This window comes from Elephas maximus, chromosome 10, assembly GCF_024166365.1.
Source record: "Elephas maximus indicus isolate mEleMax1 chromosome 10, mEleMax1 primary haplotype, whole genome shotgun sequence".
NCBI classification, from domain to species: Eukaryota; Metazoa; Chordata; class Mammalia; order Proboscidea; family Elephantidae; genus Elephas; species Elephas maximus.
In genome coordinates, this window is record NC_064828.1 from 71,767,422 (window position 1) to 71,786,423 (window position 19,002).

At 42.9% G+C, this 19,002-nt stretch overlaps 1 protein-coding gene across 2 annotated transcripts in view; it reads left to right on the top strand.

Annotated features, from left to right (window-relative positions):
• DAAM1 (dishevelled associated activator of morphogenesis 1) overlaps positions 1-19,002 on the top strand; it is a 199,978-nt gene that overhangs the window by 166,470 nt on the left and 14,506 nt on the right. For both annotated transcript variants that reach the window (XR_007519057.1, XM_049899474.1), the window contains exons 17-20: positions 317-401; positions 8,042-8,148; positions 10,191-10,279; positions 11,332-11,500. Coding sequence is in view for 1 of the 2 variants with exons in the window: in XM_049899474.1 (XP_049755431.1) it covers positions 317-401; positions 8,042-8,148; positions 10,191-10,279; positions 11,332-11,500 (450 nt within the window). In the remaining variant the exon portion in view is untranslated. The remainder of the gene's footprint in view (positions 1-316; positions 402-8,041; positions 8,149-10,190; positions 10,280-11,331; positions 11,501-19,002) is intronic.

Consider the following 19,002-nt stretch of genomic DNA (forward strand, 5'->3'; position numbering starts at 1 on the left):
TGGATACTATACGTAAAAGAAAATGATTGCGTTTTCCCTATTTCTAATCTTCCAGTCCCTTGTTAAGGAAACTAAATGATAGAACATAACAGCTTTGTTCTCCTGTGTCAGCAGAGCATTACAAAGCCCCAAAAGAATGTTAAAGCCATTTCAAAGCACTATTTTTAGGTGAAGTATTGTCAGGAAATAAATTTTCACTGAGAGATTTTGGAAAAACTACTTGAAAACCAGCAACTGGGGCAGCAAAATGAATTATCATATATTAAATTTTAATACTCCAGCTGATATTGTTAACAACAAAATATTCTTTCTCCAGGTTAAAATTATCCAATGATGAAATCAAACGGGCAATTCTAACCATGGACGAGCAAGAAGATCTGCCCAAGGACATGCTGGAACAGGTGAGCCACCAGTCATGTCCCAAAGCATAAGTGACAGCTGACTTCCAATAAGGAGCGGGCTTTTGAGAAAATCTGGTTGTTGCTGGTGGAAGATTTCTTCATCTCTGAACTGAAGGTGTTAAACCAAAGGTTCCATATGACTATATTAAGAGACTTTCTGACTTTATTCTCTTTTGCTCCTCAAAATAAGAAAGAACATCGTGAATCTATCCACTGGTTAGGACCCTTAGCGTCCACACGGCCAGATTCTGTCTCTCACGCTGCAGTTATTACGCTTCAGTTGTTTGCTGTTGTTCTTAGGTGCCATCAAGTTGGCTCCGACTTATAACGACCCTATATACAATATACAATAGAATGAAACATTGCCCGGTCTTCGCCATCCTCACAATCGTTGCTATGTTTCAGCCCATTATTGCAGCCACTGCGTCAATTCATCTCGTTAAGCGTCTTCCTCTTTTTCCCTGACCCTCTACTTTTCCAAGCATGATGTCCTTCTCCAGGGATTGTTCCCTCCTGATAACATGTCCAAAGTATGTAAGACAAACTCTTGCCATCTTCCCTTGTAAGGAGCATTCTGACTGTACTTCTTCCAAGACAGATTTGTTGCTTCTTCTGGCAGTCCACAGTATATTCAATATTGGTCGACAATACCATAATTCAAAGGCATCAATTCTTCTTTGGTCTTCCATATTCATTGTCTAGTTTTCGCATTCATATGAGGCTATCGAAAATACCATGGCTTGGGTCAGGTGCACCTTAGTCCTCAAGGTGACATCTTTGCTTTTTAACACTTAAAAAGGTCTTTTGAAGCAGATTTACCCAGTGCAGTACTTCATTTGATTTCTTGAGTGCTGCTTCCAATGGGTGTTGATTGTGGACTCAAGTAAAACGAAATCCTTGACAATTTCAATATTTTCTCTGTTTGTCACTTTGTTATTTATTGGTCTAGTTGTGAAGAATTTTGTTTTCTTTATGTTGAAGTGCAATTCATACTGAAGGCTGTAGTCTTTGATCTTCATCAGTAAGTGCTTCAAGGCCTCTTCACTGTCAGCAAGCAGTGTTGTGTCATCTGCATAACGCAGATTGTTGATGAGTCTTCCGCCAATCCTGATGCCCCATTCTTCTTCATATAGTCCAGCTTCTCAGATTATTTGTTCACATACAGATTGAATAATTATGGTGAAAGGATACAACCCTGACGCACACCTTTCCTGATTTTAAACCATTCCCTTGTTCTGTTGTCTGTGTCCAGGTTCCGCGTGAGCAGAATTAAGTGTTCTGAAATTCCCATTCCTCGCAATATTATCCATAATTTGTTATCATCCACACAGTGGAATGCCTTTGCATAGTCAATAGAACACAGGTAAACATCTTTTTGGTATTCTCTGCTTTCAGCCAAGATCCGTATTACACGATCAGTGATATCCCTTTTTGTATGTCCTCTTCTGAACCCAGCTTGATTTCTGGCATTTCCCTGTTGGAGTCCTGGTGCAACCATTTTTGAATTATCTTCAGCAGAATTTTAATGATACTGTTCGGTAATTTCCAAATTCTGTTGGATCACCTTTCTTTGGAATGGGCACAAATATGGATCTTTTCAAATCAGTTGATGAGGTAGCTGTTTTCCATATTTCTGGGTATAGATGAGGAAGTGCTTTCAGCGTTGCATCTATTTGTTGAAATATTGGCATTTCAACAATTGGTTCAAAAATTGATATTCCGTCAGTTCCTAGAGGCTTGTTTTTCACCAATGCCTTCAGTGCAGCTTAGCCTGCTTCCTTCAGTACCATCAATTCTTGATTATATGCTACCTCCTGAAATGGTCAACCAGTTCTTTTTGGTACAGTGACTTTGTGTATTCCTTCCATCTTCTTTTGATGTTTCCTTCATCGTTGAGTATTTTGCCCATAGCACCCTTAAATATTGCAACTCAGGGCTTGAATTTTTTCTTCAGTTCTTTCAGCTTGAGAAATGCTGAGCATGTTCTTCGCTTTTTGTTTTCTAACTCCACGTCTTTGTGCATTTCATTATCATACTTTACTTTGTCTTGTCTAGTTGTCATTTGAAACCTTCTCTTCAGCTCTTACCCCATATCTTCCATGCTCTTTAGCTGCTCTACATTCAAGGCAAGTTTCAGAGTCTCTTCTTATACCCATTTTGGTCTTTTCTTTCTTTCCTGTCTTTTTAATGACCTTTTGCTTTTGCCTCACTAGACTGTATAAATCTACAAACTTTAGTAGGAAACTACATTTCCCAGGGATATCTAGAACCTCACTATCTCTGTGAGATCACGGGCCATTTAACATAAACTGATTCATTACTACATCCTTAAAACACTAAGAATGGTGTCTTAGCTCACCATTCCCATAACCACAAAGCCGCTGTTAATGCCCCAGCACTGTCCTCTACATCTAAATCCTCATATGTGAGATAAGGCAAGGTGGGTTGTAAATTTTGGGGGGCTATTTTTTTTTTTTTAAGCCTTGTGTTTTGTAATTTGTATGGCACCCTCTTGTGTCATAAATGCCAATAAATTCAAATGCCAGGGCTAGCGAGTAGGCAGTTTCACCCGCAGTCAGTACATATCCTTGTCCACGGTATGTGGACATAATTGTTATTAGCCATGGCAAGGCATCAAGTCTTATGTGGTGGCCTGGTCTCTCTTCCGGCAGTACTTCTACAATAAATGCTCTCTTTAGTCACTCTGGCTGTGTCACATGTGGTTCAGTGGCTTTGTTCATTTGTCCTCCAAATGACAGTGTTGTTGAACTTGCAGATATTCTGGGAATTATCACCTGTCTCTGCTCACCCCCCCCTTGGTCTAGACCTAAATTCTTCTTCTCTGCCCTTTCTGTCTCACTGTCCTGGGGACCAAATCGTATTCTGAGTGGTTTGGGTCAAGAGGTCTGTGTTTGTGAGCCTCAGGTCCACGTGGGACCAACCATGGCAGTAAGCGATCACGGATTCTGGCCGAACTTGAGATTTCTTCTGTAGGTGTGCTTCAGCTCCTTGTCCTAATTGGTGAGCTTCGGTGTGCACAGCTCCCAAGAGCAGGCTAAAGGGCTGTTTTGCACTGCTGATAGTGATCTTGGTGGAGAGGCTGCTATGGGTGGCATGCCTGCTCGTCTGCCTGTGTATTTTCCACAGTGCTCACTGTTCTAAAGGGCCTCAGACACAAAGCAGGAAGGAGTGATGTGTTGTGTACACCGTTACCACACCTCAAAGGGACCTTCCCCTCCCTGAAACCTCTACAGCTGGGATTGTCCTGAGGGAAAACCCTGACACTTAGCAGTGGGAAGTTTTCATGTTGTCTTTTAAAAGTGTGAGTTAATATTCAAAATAGTTAATTCTGTGTTTAAAATTCAGATGCCTTGTGTGTGAGTAGTTTAAAGTAATTCTTAAACCTAAACATTTTTTAGAGTGTTGTCACAGTGCCTTCACACACTCTCCCTCCCCTCTTTGTACACCAGTCAAAACAGGTCTCTGCCCTGAAAGTGTGGAGCCCTGCTGCCCTCTACCCCTCCCTGGCTCACAGGTGACCCACATCCTAGTTGTTGAAGCAGGTGGTGCTCACCCAGAGTGAAGAACTGTGCATGAAGCCACCTACAGTCCTTCGGCCTTCAGCCCCTGTGGACAAGGTCCTATGTTTAAATTCCACACGATCTGTTTACTGTGAAATTACATCCAGCAAAATTCCTCCTTGAGGGAATGGATTTCAAAATCCTGCCAAAAGGGCTTGTAGTGCAAATAGAATGTACTTCAAATAAATAACATGTAAGAAAATCATTCTACTGAAGCTGAGTCTTGCCAAGGATATTTTTGACCTGGTCTTTCCTGATAACTCTGTACGAGTTCCACTCTTTGATCATCTCCCACACTCTTTGCAGACAAACACGGAAACTAGCATCTCCTTACTCCTATTGCTGGTTTGCTTTGGGCCACATTCATTCCCTCCTCTCCCACTCCTTTTAGCTGCTGCTGTTGTCTCCCTCAAGTTCCCGGGGTGGTGCAAATGGTGCCCCCCCCCCGCCCCCGCCCCGGCTACTAACAGAAAGGTTAGCAATTCGAACCTACCCAGCAGCACCACAGGAGTAAGGCCTGGCAGTCCAATTCTATAAGATTACAGCCATTGAAAAAAAAATTTTTTTAATTAACTTTTATTAAGCTTCAAGTGAACATTTACCATTCCAATCAGTCTGTCACATGTAAGTTTACATACATCTTACTCCCTTCTCCCACTTGCTCTCCCCCTATTGAGTCAGCCCTTTCAGTCTCCCGTTTTGTGCCAATTTTGCCATCTTCCCTCTCTCTCTATCTTCCTATCCCCCCTCCAGTCAAGAGTAGCCATTGAAATTTCTATGGAGCTGTTCTACTCTGTGGCACACAGGGTTGCCAGAAGTCAGAATTGACTTGACGGCAGTGAGTTCGGTTTGTTTGTTTGTTTTATTATTGTTTTTCCCCTCAGATGAGATCAACACACTACTTTTGTTTTGAATGTGTACGTTTCTCCTTATTCCCCACCATTTGTAAAAGTCTTCCTTCATCTGTTAAAACTGTCCACACAGTCTTTTCCTCCTCTCTCCTTTCAGGGACGGAGCCTTTAGCATGTGCCTTTTACTGTGATCTTGTAAAAAGCAACAGGGAGATAGTGATTGTAATATCCTGTTACCCATGGGCTCAGCACAACTAGTTGGGGTGGAGACTGGAGTGGGTGCTAGAGGAAGTTTGTAAGTCTGTGAAAGGATCTCTGTGATCAGAATGGATTTTCTTGCCCCATAGGTAAAAATCTAAACTACGTCAAGAAAAAAGCCTTTTTTTCCCTTTCCTCTTACTTTTCTTTTTCCTTGCCCTGCTGTTATTCCTCCCCTCACTGAGAAGGAGCTAAAACATATATATCCTGTCCTGTGTTACAATTTGAACATAAATGCCTAGATTCTGTCAGGCTGGAACTCCTGCAGTTTCTTGCCACCAGACCTGTGAAATCCCTAGCATTCACTTCTGTTTCCCACTGCCCTTCCATCCCTTTAGGAAAGAAGGAATGTCCCCTGCCTCTGCTCTGGCCCTATTCCTTACCTCTCTAAGGGGCCCAGCCAAATGACTGTCCCCTCTCCTCTGAATCTTCATTCTCTCCCTCTTGTCCAGTTTCTCTCTTTTAATACTTAATTTGTTGAAGTCTCAGCCTTTGAAGTATGCATACGTGTGCATGCGTACACGTGTGCACATATACACACACACACAAATTAAAAAACCTCAAGCTCCATCTAGCTACTTCCTCTCTTTCCTGACACAGCCAAAGTTCTTGAAAGCTTGTCCCCACTCACCTCCTGCTCACTCTTCTTTACCTGACAGTCTGTCTTCCTCACCTCCCAAAAGCTGCTTTCACTAAGGATACCCACAACTCCTTGTTGCCAAAGCCAGCAGACACTTTGCCGTCCTTATTGTCCTTGATTTTTTGGTGGTGGTTGACACTGTTGACTACTTCCTATGATGAAATGCTGTCTTCCCCTGGCCCTGTGACTCCACATAGGCCTCTCTGGCTACCCCTTCATTGCTTCTTTTGAAGGTTCCGCTTCTCCCTGTTCCCATTCCTTAAATGTTGGGTTCTCTCCTGGCCCTGCTGTTTTTCTTTTCACAATTCCCCTGATTATCTTACATCCGTGCATTCGGTAACCCGCCTTTCACAACCAACACTAATTTGTTGTCTTCCATACAGATCTCTTCAGCATTTCATTTATCCAGCTACCTTTCCTGGAAATCACTGTTGGTTCTCTTGCTAGTATTTTAAACACTAAACTCACCTTCTCCCCACTCCACCCCACCTCCAACCATCTCTTCCTCAGTTCCCTATTACATTCTGTATACTTTGTTGCCTCAACCAGAAACCCAGACCTGGTCCTTGACTCCTCCTACCTTGCCTACAATCAGTGCATCAACAAGTCAGGCCAGGTGGTGCAAAGAGTTAACATACTCAGCTGCTAATCAAAAGGTCGAAAGTTCGAGTCCACCCAGGGGAACCTCAGAAGAAAGGCCTGATAATCTACTTCCAAAAAATCAGCCATTGCAAATCCTATGGAGCACAGTTCTGGCCTGACACACAGGGGGTCACCACGAGTCAGAATTAACCGAACAGCAACTAGCATTAAATGCCTCAAGAATCTCTCCACTGGCCCCACCCAGTCCAGGCCACTATTAGTTCTCATCTGGATTATTGCACTAATTGCCTAATTACACCCCTGAACACTTCTGATCCTTTTTAATTCTTTCTCCATTTTGTAAGTATGGCAATCTTTTAAAAATGAAAACTCATTCCACTACTTAAAATCTTTGTTATATCCCAAAAACCAAACCAAACCTGTTGCTGTTGTGTCTATTCCAACCCATAGCGACCCTATAGGGTGGAGTAGAACTCCCCCCATAGGGTTTCCAAGGAGCGCCTGTTGGATTCGAACTGCTGACCTTTTCTGATTAGCCGCCATAGCTCTTAACCGCCATGCCACCAGGATTTCCTGTTATATCCCAGTGCCCCCCAAATAAAGTTTAAACTTATAAGGCCCTTGTCTACTTTCCCTGCCTCATTTCTTGCTACTCCCTGACGTCACCTGCTGTCCCTCCCCACGCCCTGTCACAGCCAATCTTTCACCTGCCTCAGTGCTGTGCTGTGCAGTCTAGACCCTGGGACACAAACATGCACTCTCCTTGGAACATATTTCCAACTTCTTACTATTCATCTCTTACCCTGTAATTCCACTTCACTTTCTCTGCTTCTGACACCCAGATTAGCTGCTTTAGATCTTCTGTGTTCCCTCAGTTAAATCCAATAAACATTTGCAAACCTACAAAATGGACCATCATGTTATGCGGGGAATCTCAGAGTTCAGGGGGTCACTGTGTTTAAATTTAAAAACAAAAGGGGGGCATCTGATTTCAAAAATAGCACAAGGCACAGGCGTGTGCATACACGTGCACGGGATTGTACCCTCAAAGGAAATCATACATTCAGAAGTCCTTTTTCAACTTTAAATATCGTTACCATTTTTCCTACATTTCATGCACAATAAAGTATAGGATCAAAAACTTCAAATCCCTGTCTTCCAACTCTATATGGAACAACCAAAGGGGTGATGGAAATAAATAAGTTGGACAAATAAGCAAATCGAATGGAAAATACACATAGAATTACTCATTCCAGCATGATGTAATAGAAAAAAGGAGAGCTGGGAGTCTAGAGACCTGGGTTCTATTTCTGATGATGACATGAACTCGCTTTGTAATCCTGAGTGAGCTGCTTAATCTCTCTGGCCCTCAGTTCTATCTTCTAGAAAGAGAGGGTTGAACTAAATTATTTCTAAGGCCTAATGGTCTAGGCAAAGTGTGTCCCGGTAATGAACTTCCATAATTCTGATTTGAGAAGCAATATCCAATAGAAAGGTGTCAGGAATGAACCTATTTGGCTATGTTCAGGTAAAATGACAAGCTTTAATAATTTCTATCATATCTTAATAATCACCTGTGAGCAGAGCTTATAAATTTTTAACAAAAGTTAAAATTTCATCTTGGACAAATTAACTGAAAGGGTAAAAATATTACTGCAGGAATTTAAGTTATAAACCTCAGTCTTAATATTTGCATGTATTTTTTAGCTCTTGAAATTTGTTCCTGAAAAAAGTGACATTGACCTCTTGGAAGAACATAAACATGAACTGGATCGGATGGCCAAGGCTGATAGATTCCTTTTTGAGATGAGCCGGTGAGTTTGCAAATACTTTAAAAAATGCCACTTACCTGTCAAAGGAAGTTAACCTTCAATTCGAGGGAATGTTTGGGCCAATTAACCTGGCTTAACTTGAAGACTTTTAAGATTCTAAAAGGAGTCCCTAGGTGGCGCAAAAGGTTAAGCACTGAACTGTTAATCGCAAGGCAGTTCAAACCCTCCCAGAGGCCCTTGTAAGTAAGGCCTGGAGATCTGCTTCTGATAGGTCGCAGCCTTCAAAACCCTATGGAGTGCGGTTCTACTTTGCACACACGGGGTCATCATGAGTCGGAATTGACTCATCGCCAGCCAACAACAACAAGAAGATTCTAAAATCTTCTCAAGTCTGAGTTGTATGCAATTTGATTGTTTTGTTTATGAGCCCTTGCCTGTGGGTGAGCCAGGGTCAGGGTTTCTTCACAGTTATCTCCATCTCTGGACCTCTTAGGCTTATGTGATTTGGCCTAATCAACACACAACTTTTTTTCTGGTTCCCGTCAGTTTATTCTCCTCTCCGCGTTGATTTCGTACATCTCCTAGTACCTCAGCATCTCAAGGCTGTTGTAAAACAAACAAAAAAAAGATGGACTCAAGCAATGTCAACCTCAGAGCCCACATCACTGAACAGCTGCAGGCAGGGTGTAAAATCATGATACTTGCAGACATCACTAATCAATCGTGGCACTCTTCCCTCATGGAGCCTTGGCAAGCTTCTGAACCCTTCTTCAGAAAGCCCTGCAGGCAGCCACTGCTTAGTAATTGGGTTTGGCATGAGAGCTGAGTCTGTTTGCCATTCTAGGCCTGGCGAATTGATTCTGCATTGAGAAGGACCAATGGTCCTGAAACTCTCAGTCAACCTCAGAGCAAAATTCTTCTCCCAAGTGCCAAAGACCTACAAATGAAGCTTAGGTGAACACATCTCTCCATTTTTTCCACGTCCAGACTCATTTTGTTATTGTTACATCTCAGTTTTCAGTTGCGTATAATACTGTAGGACAAAAGATAGCTTTGAAATTTTGAAACATGCACCAAGCAATCCTGTGTGTACACAAATAGATGGGCACTTGCCATAGTTGCCACTTATTAAGTGTCTAGATCTTTGCATGTATCATCCCATTTAATCCTCCTAGCCGTGTTGCCAGGTACATTGTTAGGTAGGAAAGAATTCTTTTCATTCTCTGGACGAGGAAAACGAGACTCAGAGCAATTAAGGCTCCTGCTCAAGGTCTCCTAATGAGGGGAGAATCTGGGCTCTCAAAGCAGATCTGCTTGATGGTGGTATTGGTTCTGAAGGAAGGGCTGACCCCTAGACCTGCTGGACTGAAACCTCTACCATAGGACAGGTTAGACATTGGTTTCAGAAGGCTTGAATGAGAATGCCCACCAGACCCCAAGCAAGATGGAGCACCTTGTCTTGGTGGTCATCAGAGCACAGTGTGCACCCCCAGTTATCTCTAGTTGCTGTCTTGAAAGACAGAGCATGGGAACCCTTAGGGGAGCAAATAGGAAGATAACTGAAGAAAGGGGAAGATTTGAGGATGATGCAAATGAGGAGACTCTGGATGCTAGAGAAAAGTTTGACTTTACAGTTTAACCAAAGGCAAAACTTTGGCATGTTAAGAAGGGGGAGGGGAAGTGTAGGAAACGGCCCTTTATTTGCAGCAGAATGAGGAATCTCTACATTTTCATCCCTTTGATCTCATGTGTGTTCAAAAGAGGTGCTGGGACTCAGAGGGAGGAAAGAGGACATCAGTTAACAGCAGGCAGCTCTCACTTTTTTCATTAGTTACCTTATTTGGTTGGGAGCTAAGAGCTCTGCTGCAATTGCCTGAATCTCCACCCCCCCCACCCCCCACCCCCACCCAGCGGTCAGGCGGAAATGGCTCTCCAGGCAAAGCTGGCTGAGTGCTCTGAGCACCTGTGGGATGAGGAGCTGTGTGTGTGTTTCCGGGGGGGGGGGGGGCGGTTTGCCAGGGTACCTCTGCCTCTCGCTACATCCGTATTAAATGAACAATAAATATCTGTGCCTGCTCTTACAGAATCAATCATTATCAGCAAAGGTTGCAATCACTGTACTTCAAAAAGAAGTTTGCAGAACGTGTGGCAGAAGTTAAACCTAAAGTAGAAGGTAAAGCCAAGCTGCCTCGGTTGGAAATGATATTGGTTTTAAATGCTAACTTGCAAGTCCCATCTAAGTGCGTATAGTAAACATGATCCCTTTGGTGATTTTCTACTTGAGAGCTTTTGAAATTCTGATAGAAAACTACTTGAGGTCAGCCCTTGGCATTCTGGTCTGGCCTGAGCTCTGGAGCTTATAACACACCTTTTGGGTCAGTGTTAGTCTTTTTACCGCATTGGCCGTTGGTGAGGAATTAGTTTGACTTACACTAGCATTAAACCTGTAAGTAGCTTTATTGCCACAGGGTCTTACTAGATTTTTTAAGGGAAGATTCGGGCTGTTATATGGTTTGATTTTGAGGCTGTTAAATTTTGAAATGTTTGAAATGTGGACAAAGCAACTGAAGAGCATGGCTACAAAACATGCGCTGGAACCTGGCATCTTCTGGGGCCCTGATCCCTGTATAATATTTGGAAGCTGTATCTTGTAATAAATTTGGCAGTTTTTTTCTGTCAGTGGACTTGATCAGTAATCCTGTTGATCTGACTCAAGCCAGGCAAGTAAGTGTTTGCAACAGAGTGTGAGCAATGCAGTCGCCACTGTGTGCATTACTAAATGCTTAAGATTGGTGAACCTGCCAAGAAGAAGACTAAATAAACAAACAAAAAAGAACAAATCCGTTGCTGTCAAGTCGATTCCGACTGAGAGCAACCCTACAGGACAGAGTAGAATTGCTCCATAGGGTTTCCAAGGAGCACCTGGTGGATTCGAACTGCCAACATTTTGGTTAGCAGCCGAACTCTTAACCACTACACCACCAGGGTTTCAGGGTTTTATCTGTCTGTGGTTAACTCTAACAACTTTAGCTGGGCCTACCTGTTTTTGGGTACCTGCCCCCTTGTTCTTTGCCTCTAGTGTAGGTTTTTCGAAAGCATTCCATGGTAATCTAATGGCCCAAATTTACATCTCCAATGTCTGTTCTCAGGTGTGTGAATTTAGGATGAATATCACTGAAGTCTTGGTTGTAATTGTATTTTTGTGTGTTTTGTTTTGTTTTGAAGCAATTCGTTCTGGCTCAGAGGAAGTGTTTAGGAGCAGTGCCCTGAGGCAGTTGCTGGAAGTGGTTTTGGCATTTGGGAATTACATGAATAAAGGCCAAAGAGGCAATGCATATGGATTCAAGATATCCAGCCTAAACAAGATTGCTGACACAAAATCCAGTATTGACAAGTAAGTATGTTCTTAAAAAAAAATAAGGTGACCATTTTCACTTCCTGATGTTAAACAAAGCTTTGATTGTGTCAGGATTAATTATAATCTGAGGGACTATTTTATTTTCAGCATCTTGAAATGCTGGCTCCTAATTTTGAAGGTCTGTGTTGGTTCTTGCGAGGTGGCATGGAGCAGGGCTTGCTTTCTCTGGTAATTGTGCTTAAAGGACCTTTAATGGTGAAGGACTTGGCTGCTAACCGAAAGGTTGCCACATTGAACCCACCCAGTGGCTCCACTTCATGATCTGCTTTTGTAAAATTATAGCCTAGAAAACCCTATGGGGCAGTTCTACTCAACTTTGCCTAACAACAACAACAGCAAGTGAACTCTGCTGTGGCAGAAATGCCGGGAGCCTGGCTTCATTTTGTCCCGGAGCCCTAACCTATGACCTTGAGAAAGCCATTGAGTAGAGGCTTTCTGGGAGACATTTTTTTTTAATTGTGCTTTAAGTGAAAGTTTACAAATCAAGTCAGTCTCTCATACAAAAGCTTATATACACTTTGATATGTACGCTTAGCTGCTGTCCCCCTAATGAGACAGTACACTCTTCCTCTCCATATCCCCCCGTGTCCATTCAGCCAGCTTCTGGCCCCCTCTGCCTTCTCATCTCGCCTCCAGGCAGGAGCTGCCCACATAGTCTCGTGTGTCTTACTTGAGCCAAGAAGCTCACTCCTCACCAGTGTCATTTTCTGTCTTATAGTCCAGTCCAATCCCTGTCTGAAGAGTTGACCTCGGCAATGGTTCCAGTACTGGGCTAAGAGAAAGTCAGAGGACTTTTGTCTGGTCTTTTTATGAGAATCTGAGGTCTGCATCCCATTGTTCTCATGCTTCATCAGGGATTCTCTGTTGTGTTCCCTGTCAGGGCAGTCATCGGTTGTAGCCTGGCACCATCTAGTTCTTCTGGTCTCAGGCTGGTGGAGTCTCTGGTTTATGTTGCCCTTTCTGTCTCTTGGGCTCATAATTACCTTCTATCTTTGGTGTTCTTCATTCCCCTTTGCTCCAGGTGGGTCAAGACCAATTGATGCATCTTAGATGGCTGCTTGCTTGCATTTAAGACCCAGGCACCACTCACCAACGTGGGATGCAGAATGTTTTCTTAATACCTTTTGTTATGCCAACTGACCTAGATGTCCCCTGAAACCATGGTCCTCTGGGAGACAATTTTTATGGTCTCATAAGAACATCGTTGAAGCAGTCCAAGATTGGTTCAAATAATCCTGGGAGTTCCAGAGTAGGCCCTCTGATTACCATTAGTACATAATTGCGCTCACTTTCTAAAAGTGCAAAGGAAATATGTCCCTAAGTCCATTGTACTGGTCCAAGAACAGTAAACCCACCACAAGGACTTTGCAGGCATGTATCAGTAAACTGAGACAGAGAGTAATCCATGTTTTTCTCCTGCCCCTGGAAATTTGCCTAGGGAAAAAAAAGGTGTCTTTGGATTTGCGATGAGTTTATCCTTATAGGTTGCATTCTTACAGTTTCCTCATGACATATTCAATTAATAACCATTCATTGAGCAGGTAAGTGAATCCATAGACACAGCTTCTAAACTTAAAGTATCCTGTTTGTGACCTGTTACTGAGAAAATGATCAAATATAGGTTAGATACAAATTCTTCTGGACACTGATGGTATGTAATTATTTTTCAGATATCCTTTCTGGCTTAGAGCTGTATAGTTGGATATCCAAATTTCTACTAACAAATTACTAAATTTATACCTGTGGTATACATAGAAAATATTAGGCTTTATTTCTAGCTTCTAAGATATCCTTTTTTTTCCCCCCACTGTTAAGATTAGTTTTGCTTTAGATACGGAGACAATCCTGATCACTACCCTATGGTGTTAAATAGTATAGTGTAGGGCTTGGGGACTATGTGTGTGGACGTGAGGGGATGGGGGCATACTTACTACTGCAGCCAGTAAGAGGCAGTGCTTTAAGACAAAGCAAGAACTATATTCCGGGGGAGAAAAGAAACTGACAGCTGATATGTACTAGAATTTGAAGCTTGTTGGATTTCTAGGTTCTGTTTTTATACCTTGGAGCTATCAGCCATATGAAAAAAATATGACGTATAAATGCATTTTGGCTGTTGCTATTCAGTTGCTCATCCAAAGGCTCATTAAAATGCTTCCTAGAAAGTGAACAGATTCTTGTTGTAGACACCCAGATGTGAAAATGCTTTTGGTGTAATTAACAGATAGGGTCATTAGGCACATTAACTCTCGTTTCTTTGAGAGCTTTGTTTCTCTGATGTTCTCACTGACTTAAAAGGAACTTGCACAATTGTTTCTTAAGCTGAGCTTCTCTGTACCAGGATTCTTCTTAGAAATGTGGGCTGTTCATTCTAATTATTCCTAATTAGGAGGCTTTTTACCCTATATTTTCTGTAGTGTTAGTGAAGCATATCATTATAGCAACTCTAAATCTATCCAAGAAGAAATAAGCAATGTGCTAAGTTGCAAGGCTAAACGTTATTTTTGCATCTTGCAAAGATAGATTAACAAGGAAGGGGCAGCTGTTTATGTTGTTAAGTTATAGCAGTTATTGTTGTTGTTGCTGGTTACCATTGAGTCGATTCCCACTGATGGCGACCCAATGTATGCGGAGTAGAACTTCTCCATGGGGTTTTCAAGGTGCAACCTTTCCAAAGCAGAACGCCAGGCCTGTCTTCTGAATACCTCTGAGTGGGCTCAAACCACCAACCTTTTAGCTAGTAGCCCTGTGTTTAACTGTTTGTGCCACCCAGGGATTCCATTGTAGCAGTACCACTTGATTCTTAATATAAGCACTTCATCCTTTTCAGAGCACTTTCACATTCGATTTCACAAAACAGCTTTGTGACATGTTCAGGACAGGTGCAATTATCACCTGTTGTCAGATAAAGAAACAGAGGTAGGGTCAAATGGCTCATTTAGCTTTCTTACTGCATTGAACAAATCTGCAAAAGACCTCTTTAAAGTGTTAAAAAGCAGAGATGTCACTTTGACTACCGAGGTGCACCTGACCCAAGCCAGGATATTTTCAGTCGCCTCATATGCATGTGAAAGCTGGACAAAGAATGAGGAAGACCAAAAAAGAATTGATGCTTTGAATTATGGTATTGGCAAAAAAGATTGAATATACCATGGACTGCCAGAAGAACCAACACATCTGTTTAGGAAAAAGTACAAGCAGAATGCTCTTAGAAGTGAGAATGGTGAGACTCCGTCTCACGTACTTGGGACATGTTATCAGGAGGAACCAGTCCCTGGGGGACATCATGCTTGGTAAAGTAAAAAAAAAGGGTCAGCGAAAAAGAGGAGGACCCTAAATGAGATGGATTGACACAGTGGCTTCAACAATGGCTCAAACATAGCAACAATTGTGAGGATGGCATAGGACTGGGCAGTGTTTCCTTCTGTTGTATATAGGGTCGCTATGAGTTAGAAATAACTCGACAGCACCTAACAACAACAACAAGGTCACAGCAAGCAGGGTATTTGGCCATATAAGTATTTGACACCAGTTCTATTGGCCTGTTCACATTTCTGCTTACCAAAATATAGATCTTGTTTGGAGGTTGTATTGTTTGGCTGTAAAAACAGCCATCTCTTTGAGGAAGGGTGTTCTCTTCAACTGGGTGTGCAGGTTTTAAAGGAAGGAAACCCTCACTACATTGAGATCAACAGCACTATCACAGGAAAGCAACTCACTCGCCCCTTGGAACTTTCTACGTGATTATCTGCTTGTTGAGGTTACTATAGAACTTACCTAGTGTAATACCTGCTTAAAAGAATAAATTAAAAAGTATTTCTAATCTTTCTTCCTGTGAATATTTGGCCCCCAAACTTATCATCAGCACCTTATAAACACACCAGTGTATTACACCTGCAGTGCCTTGCTATAATCGTTCATTAAACATTTGTTAAATTGAATCTAATCAAATTGCCTAAATGGTGGGACAGTCAGCATGAAGGGCATATTTACTCTGTATTAAAGGCTTAAGTTACTGGTTACCACCAGGGAATAATCAAATGTGTGGCTGTTTAGTTGTTGTTATTCATTCTTCAAGAATTTGGATTCAGTCAAATGAGGTGTTATTTGGATAGCAAACAAATACGGAGGACCTGACCTGGTTTTAACCCTTTCTACCTTTTTTTTTACATCACCAGGGTTTCCACTAAGAAAGGTGGTGAAAAAAGGTATATGTGGTTAATTACATTAATTGAAACTTCTCTAAATAATGAAGCATTTCTCTCAAATAATGAACAAAAGCAACATTGCTGTTTTTTTGATGGTAGCTGGGATTTCACTCCCTCCCTCTGGCCCTCAGGCAGTAGTAGGCACACAGATTCTGTGCGCAGCAACATGGGTGGATACACAGAGTCTGTGAGCAGCAACATGGGTGGATACACAGAGTCTGTGAGCAGCAACATGGGTGGATACACAGACTGTGAGCAGCAACACGGGTGGATACACAGAGTCCGTGAGCAGCAACACGGGTGGATACACAGAGTCTGTGAGCAGCAACATGGGTGGATACACAGACTGTGAGCAGCAACATGGGTGGATACACAGACTGTGAGCAGCAACATGGGTGGATACACAGACTCCGTGAGCAGCAACATGGGTGGATACACAGAGTCCGTGAGCAGCAACATGGGTGGATACACAGAGTCTGTGAGCAGCAACATGGGTGGATACACAGACTGTGAGCAGCAACACGGGTGGATACACAGAGTCCGTGAGCAGCAACACGGGTGGATACACAGAGTCTGTGAGCAGCAACATGGGTGGATACACAGAGTCTGTGAGCAGCAACATGGGTGGATACACAGACTGTGAGCAGCAACACGGGTGGATACACAGAGTCCGTGAGCAGCAACACGGGTGGATACACAGAGTCTGTGAGCAGCAACATGGGTGGATACACAGACTGTGAGCAGCAACATGGGTGGATACACAGACTGTGAGCAGCAACATGGGTGGATACACAGACTCCGTGAGCAGCAACATGGGTGGATACACAGAGTCCGTGAGCAGCAACATGGGTGGATACACAGAGTCTGTGAGCAGCAACATGGGTGGATACACAGAGTCCGTGAGCAGCAACATGGGTGGGTACACAGACTGTGAGCGGCAGCATGGGTGGATACACAGACTGTGAGCGGCAACATGGGTGGATACACAGACTGTGAGCGGCAACATGGGTGGGTACACAGACTGTGAGCGGCAACATGGGTGGGTACACAGACTGTGAGCGGCAACATGGGTGGGTACACAGACTGTGAGCGGCAACATGGGTGGATACACAGACTGTGAGCGGCAACATGGGTGGGTACACAGACTGTGAGCGGCAACATGGGTGGGTACACAGACTGTGAGCGGCAACATGGGTGGGTACACAGACTGTGAGCGGCAACATGGGTGGGTACACAGACTGTGAGCGGCAACATGGGTGGGTACACAGACTGTGAGCAGCAAGACTGAAATAGAATGGTGCAGGCTGAGCATCTGCAGAATGAGTGGCCAGAATTGTTGGCCACCATTTTACTTTGCTGGGCTTTTTTGTTTTTTTAATTATTAAGAAGAAGAAAAAAAGAAATTTAAAACAAATGTGGCGGTATTAGGGAAACTTAGAGGAATAGAATTATCTCTGTGGAGCCACAAGGGTTTTCATTGTTACAGAAAAGAAAATAACTGGAAAGCTCTGATTCACTACATTTGGAGGTGGGTGGGAGTAGTATGAGTTGGCATTGTGAATTAGCAAACTCTCTTAAATTATGGAAATGTTTTTAAAGAAATGCATTTGTATCCTCCTCTTTATGGTTACTTCAATAGACTAGTGGTTCTTCATCCTGCCTGTATACAGATAGTCCCCACGTTACAAACGTCTGTCTTACAGACAACTTGTACTTAAGAACGGACTGCCATAAAGCCTATTACAGTAAGTCCCGGGGCTTAGGAATGTCTGACTTACAGGCAATTCATACTTAAGAACAGACTTTCCTAACGCCTATTACATAAAGCCTTTTATATGAATAATGCACGTCTTCTGCATTTGTTTGCTGGCCACCCACCCCCCCCCACCCTGCCCCAGCAAGGCACCCTCACAAGTGCTGCTGAGCCAGTCCTCTTCCACATGTTGCTGTAAAAAAAAATTAGCATAGCAGGCATACCTCGCAGGGGGGAGAGGGAAGACACAGCCAGCAAACAAACGCAGAAGGCGTGCATTATTTGCGTAAAAATACAGTATGTTAAAATTTTTAGTTAAATATAATGGTCGTAATAACCAATGCACACACTACTTTGTGACACTCATGAAAACACCGTGTGGTATGGAAGTGTTTTTTGTCCATAGAAAGGTAAAATATATATACTGTATGCTAAGACAAACATTTGACTAACTGATGCTAAATAAGAACTGTCTGTACCTGTTCCGACTTACCTACAAATCTGACTCTAAAGACAGACTTAGGAACGGATCTCGTTCATAACCCGGAGACTGCTTGTATTTAGAATCATCAGGGAGTTTTAAAAATACCCATGCCTGGCCCTACCTCATTCCAATTAAATAAATCCCTGGAGTGGCCTCAGGCATCTGGGATCCAGGTGATTGTAATGTTCAGCAGAGTCAGGAACAACAGGACCAGACTAACACAGCTTTGCCTAACAGATACTGTTATCAGACACCCACCTTTTCAATACAGGTCATTCAGGGTTCAGCCCTGTCGCCACTGCAGAGGGAGCTGGCACAGCTAACTGTTATGGCGACTAAGGGTTATACAGTTATGAGCTGAAGTGTTACTAAAATTAGGAAGTAGATTCATGGCTGCAAGGATATTATGTACACGATTGCACAATATGGCCTGCTGCCACGTTCAACCCTGAGATAAGGAAAGGGGCGTTCTTACTTTCTGACCACCCTTGGCTGTAACAGCAAAGCTAATTAGTCAGATAGAGGCTTTAATGGGGGCGGGGGGGGGGTTGGAGGGAAAGTTATCATAGAGTTTTCAAGTTCGGAGAAACCTTAAATATATATTATCAATAATTGTCATCAGCGAGATGCTGTTCTGTGATTTTAGACCTGAAAATAGCTGTGCTCTTGAGTGGTTTAAACACCTAATCTGCACCCCACCCTACCCAATACTGCGTGTTCTGAACTTGCAGGCGACACCCCATCTCTGGGGTGTGCACAGCTCCATTGAGAAGGTAGACTTTGGCTTCTCCCCGCTGGCAGTGGTTCAGATTCCCTTCTGTCATTCCTCACTACCCAGATTTTGAAGAATGTTCATTAGGGGCCAAAGATGTCACTTTTTTCTTTTTAGAGAACGTACGCTTCTTGATATATATTTATGTAAATCCCACATAGGCTTTCCACATCTCCTTTTCTTTTGAGAATCACTGCCTTTCAGGAACTTGCAAAATATGAAATTAATGCAGGACTATAGTATTACTGTGTGTTCAGATACTTG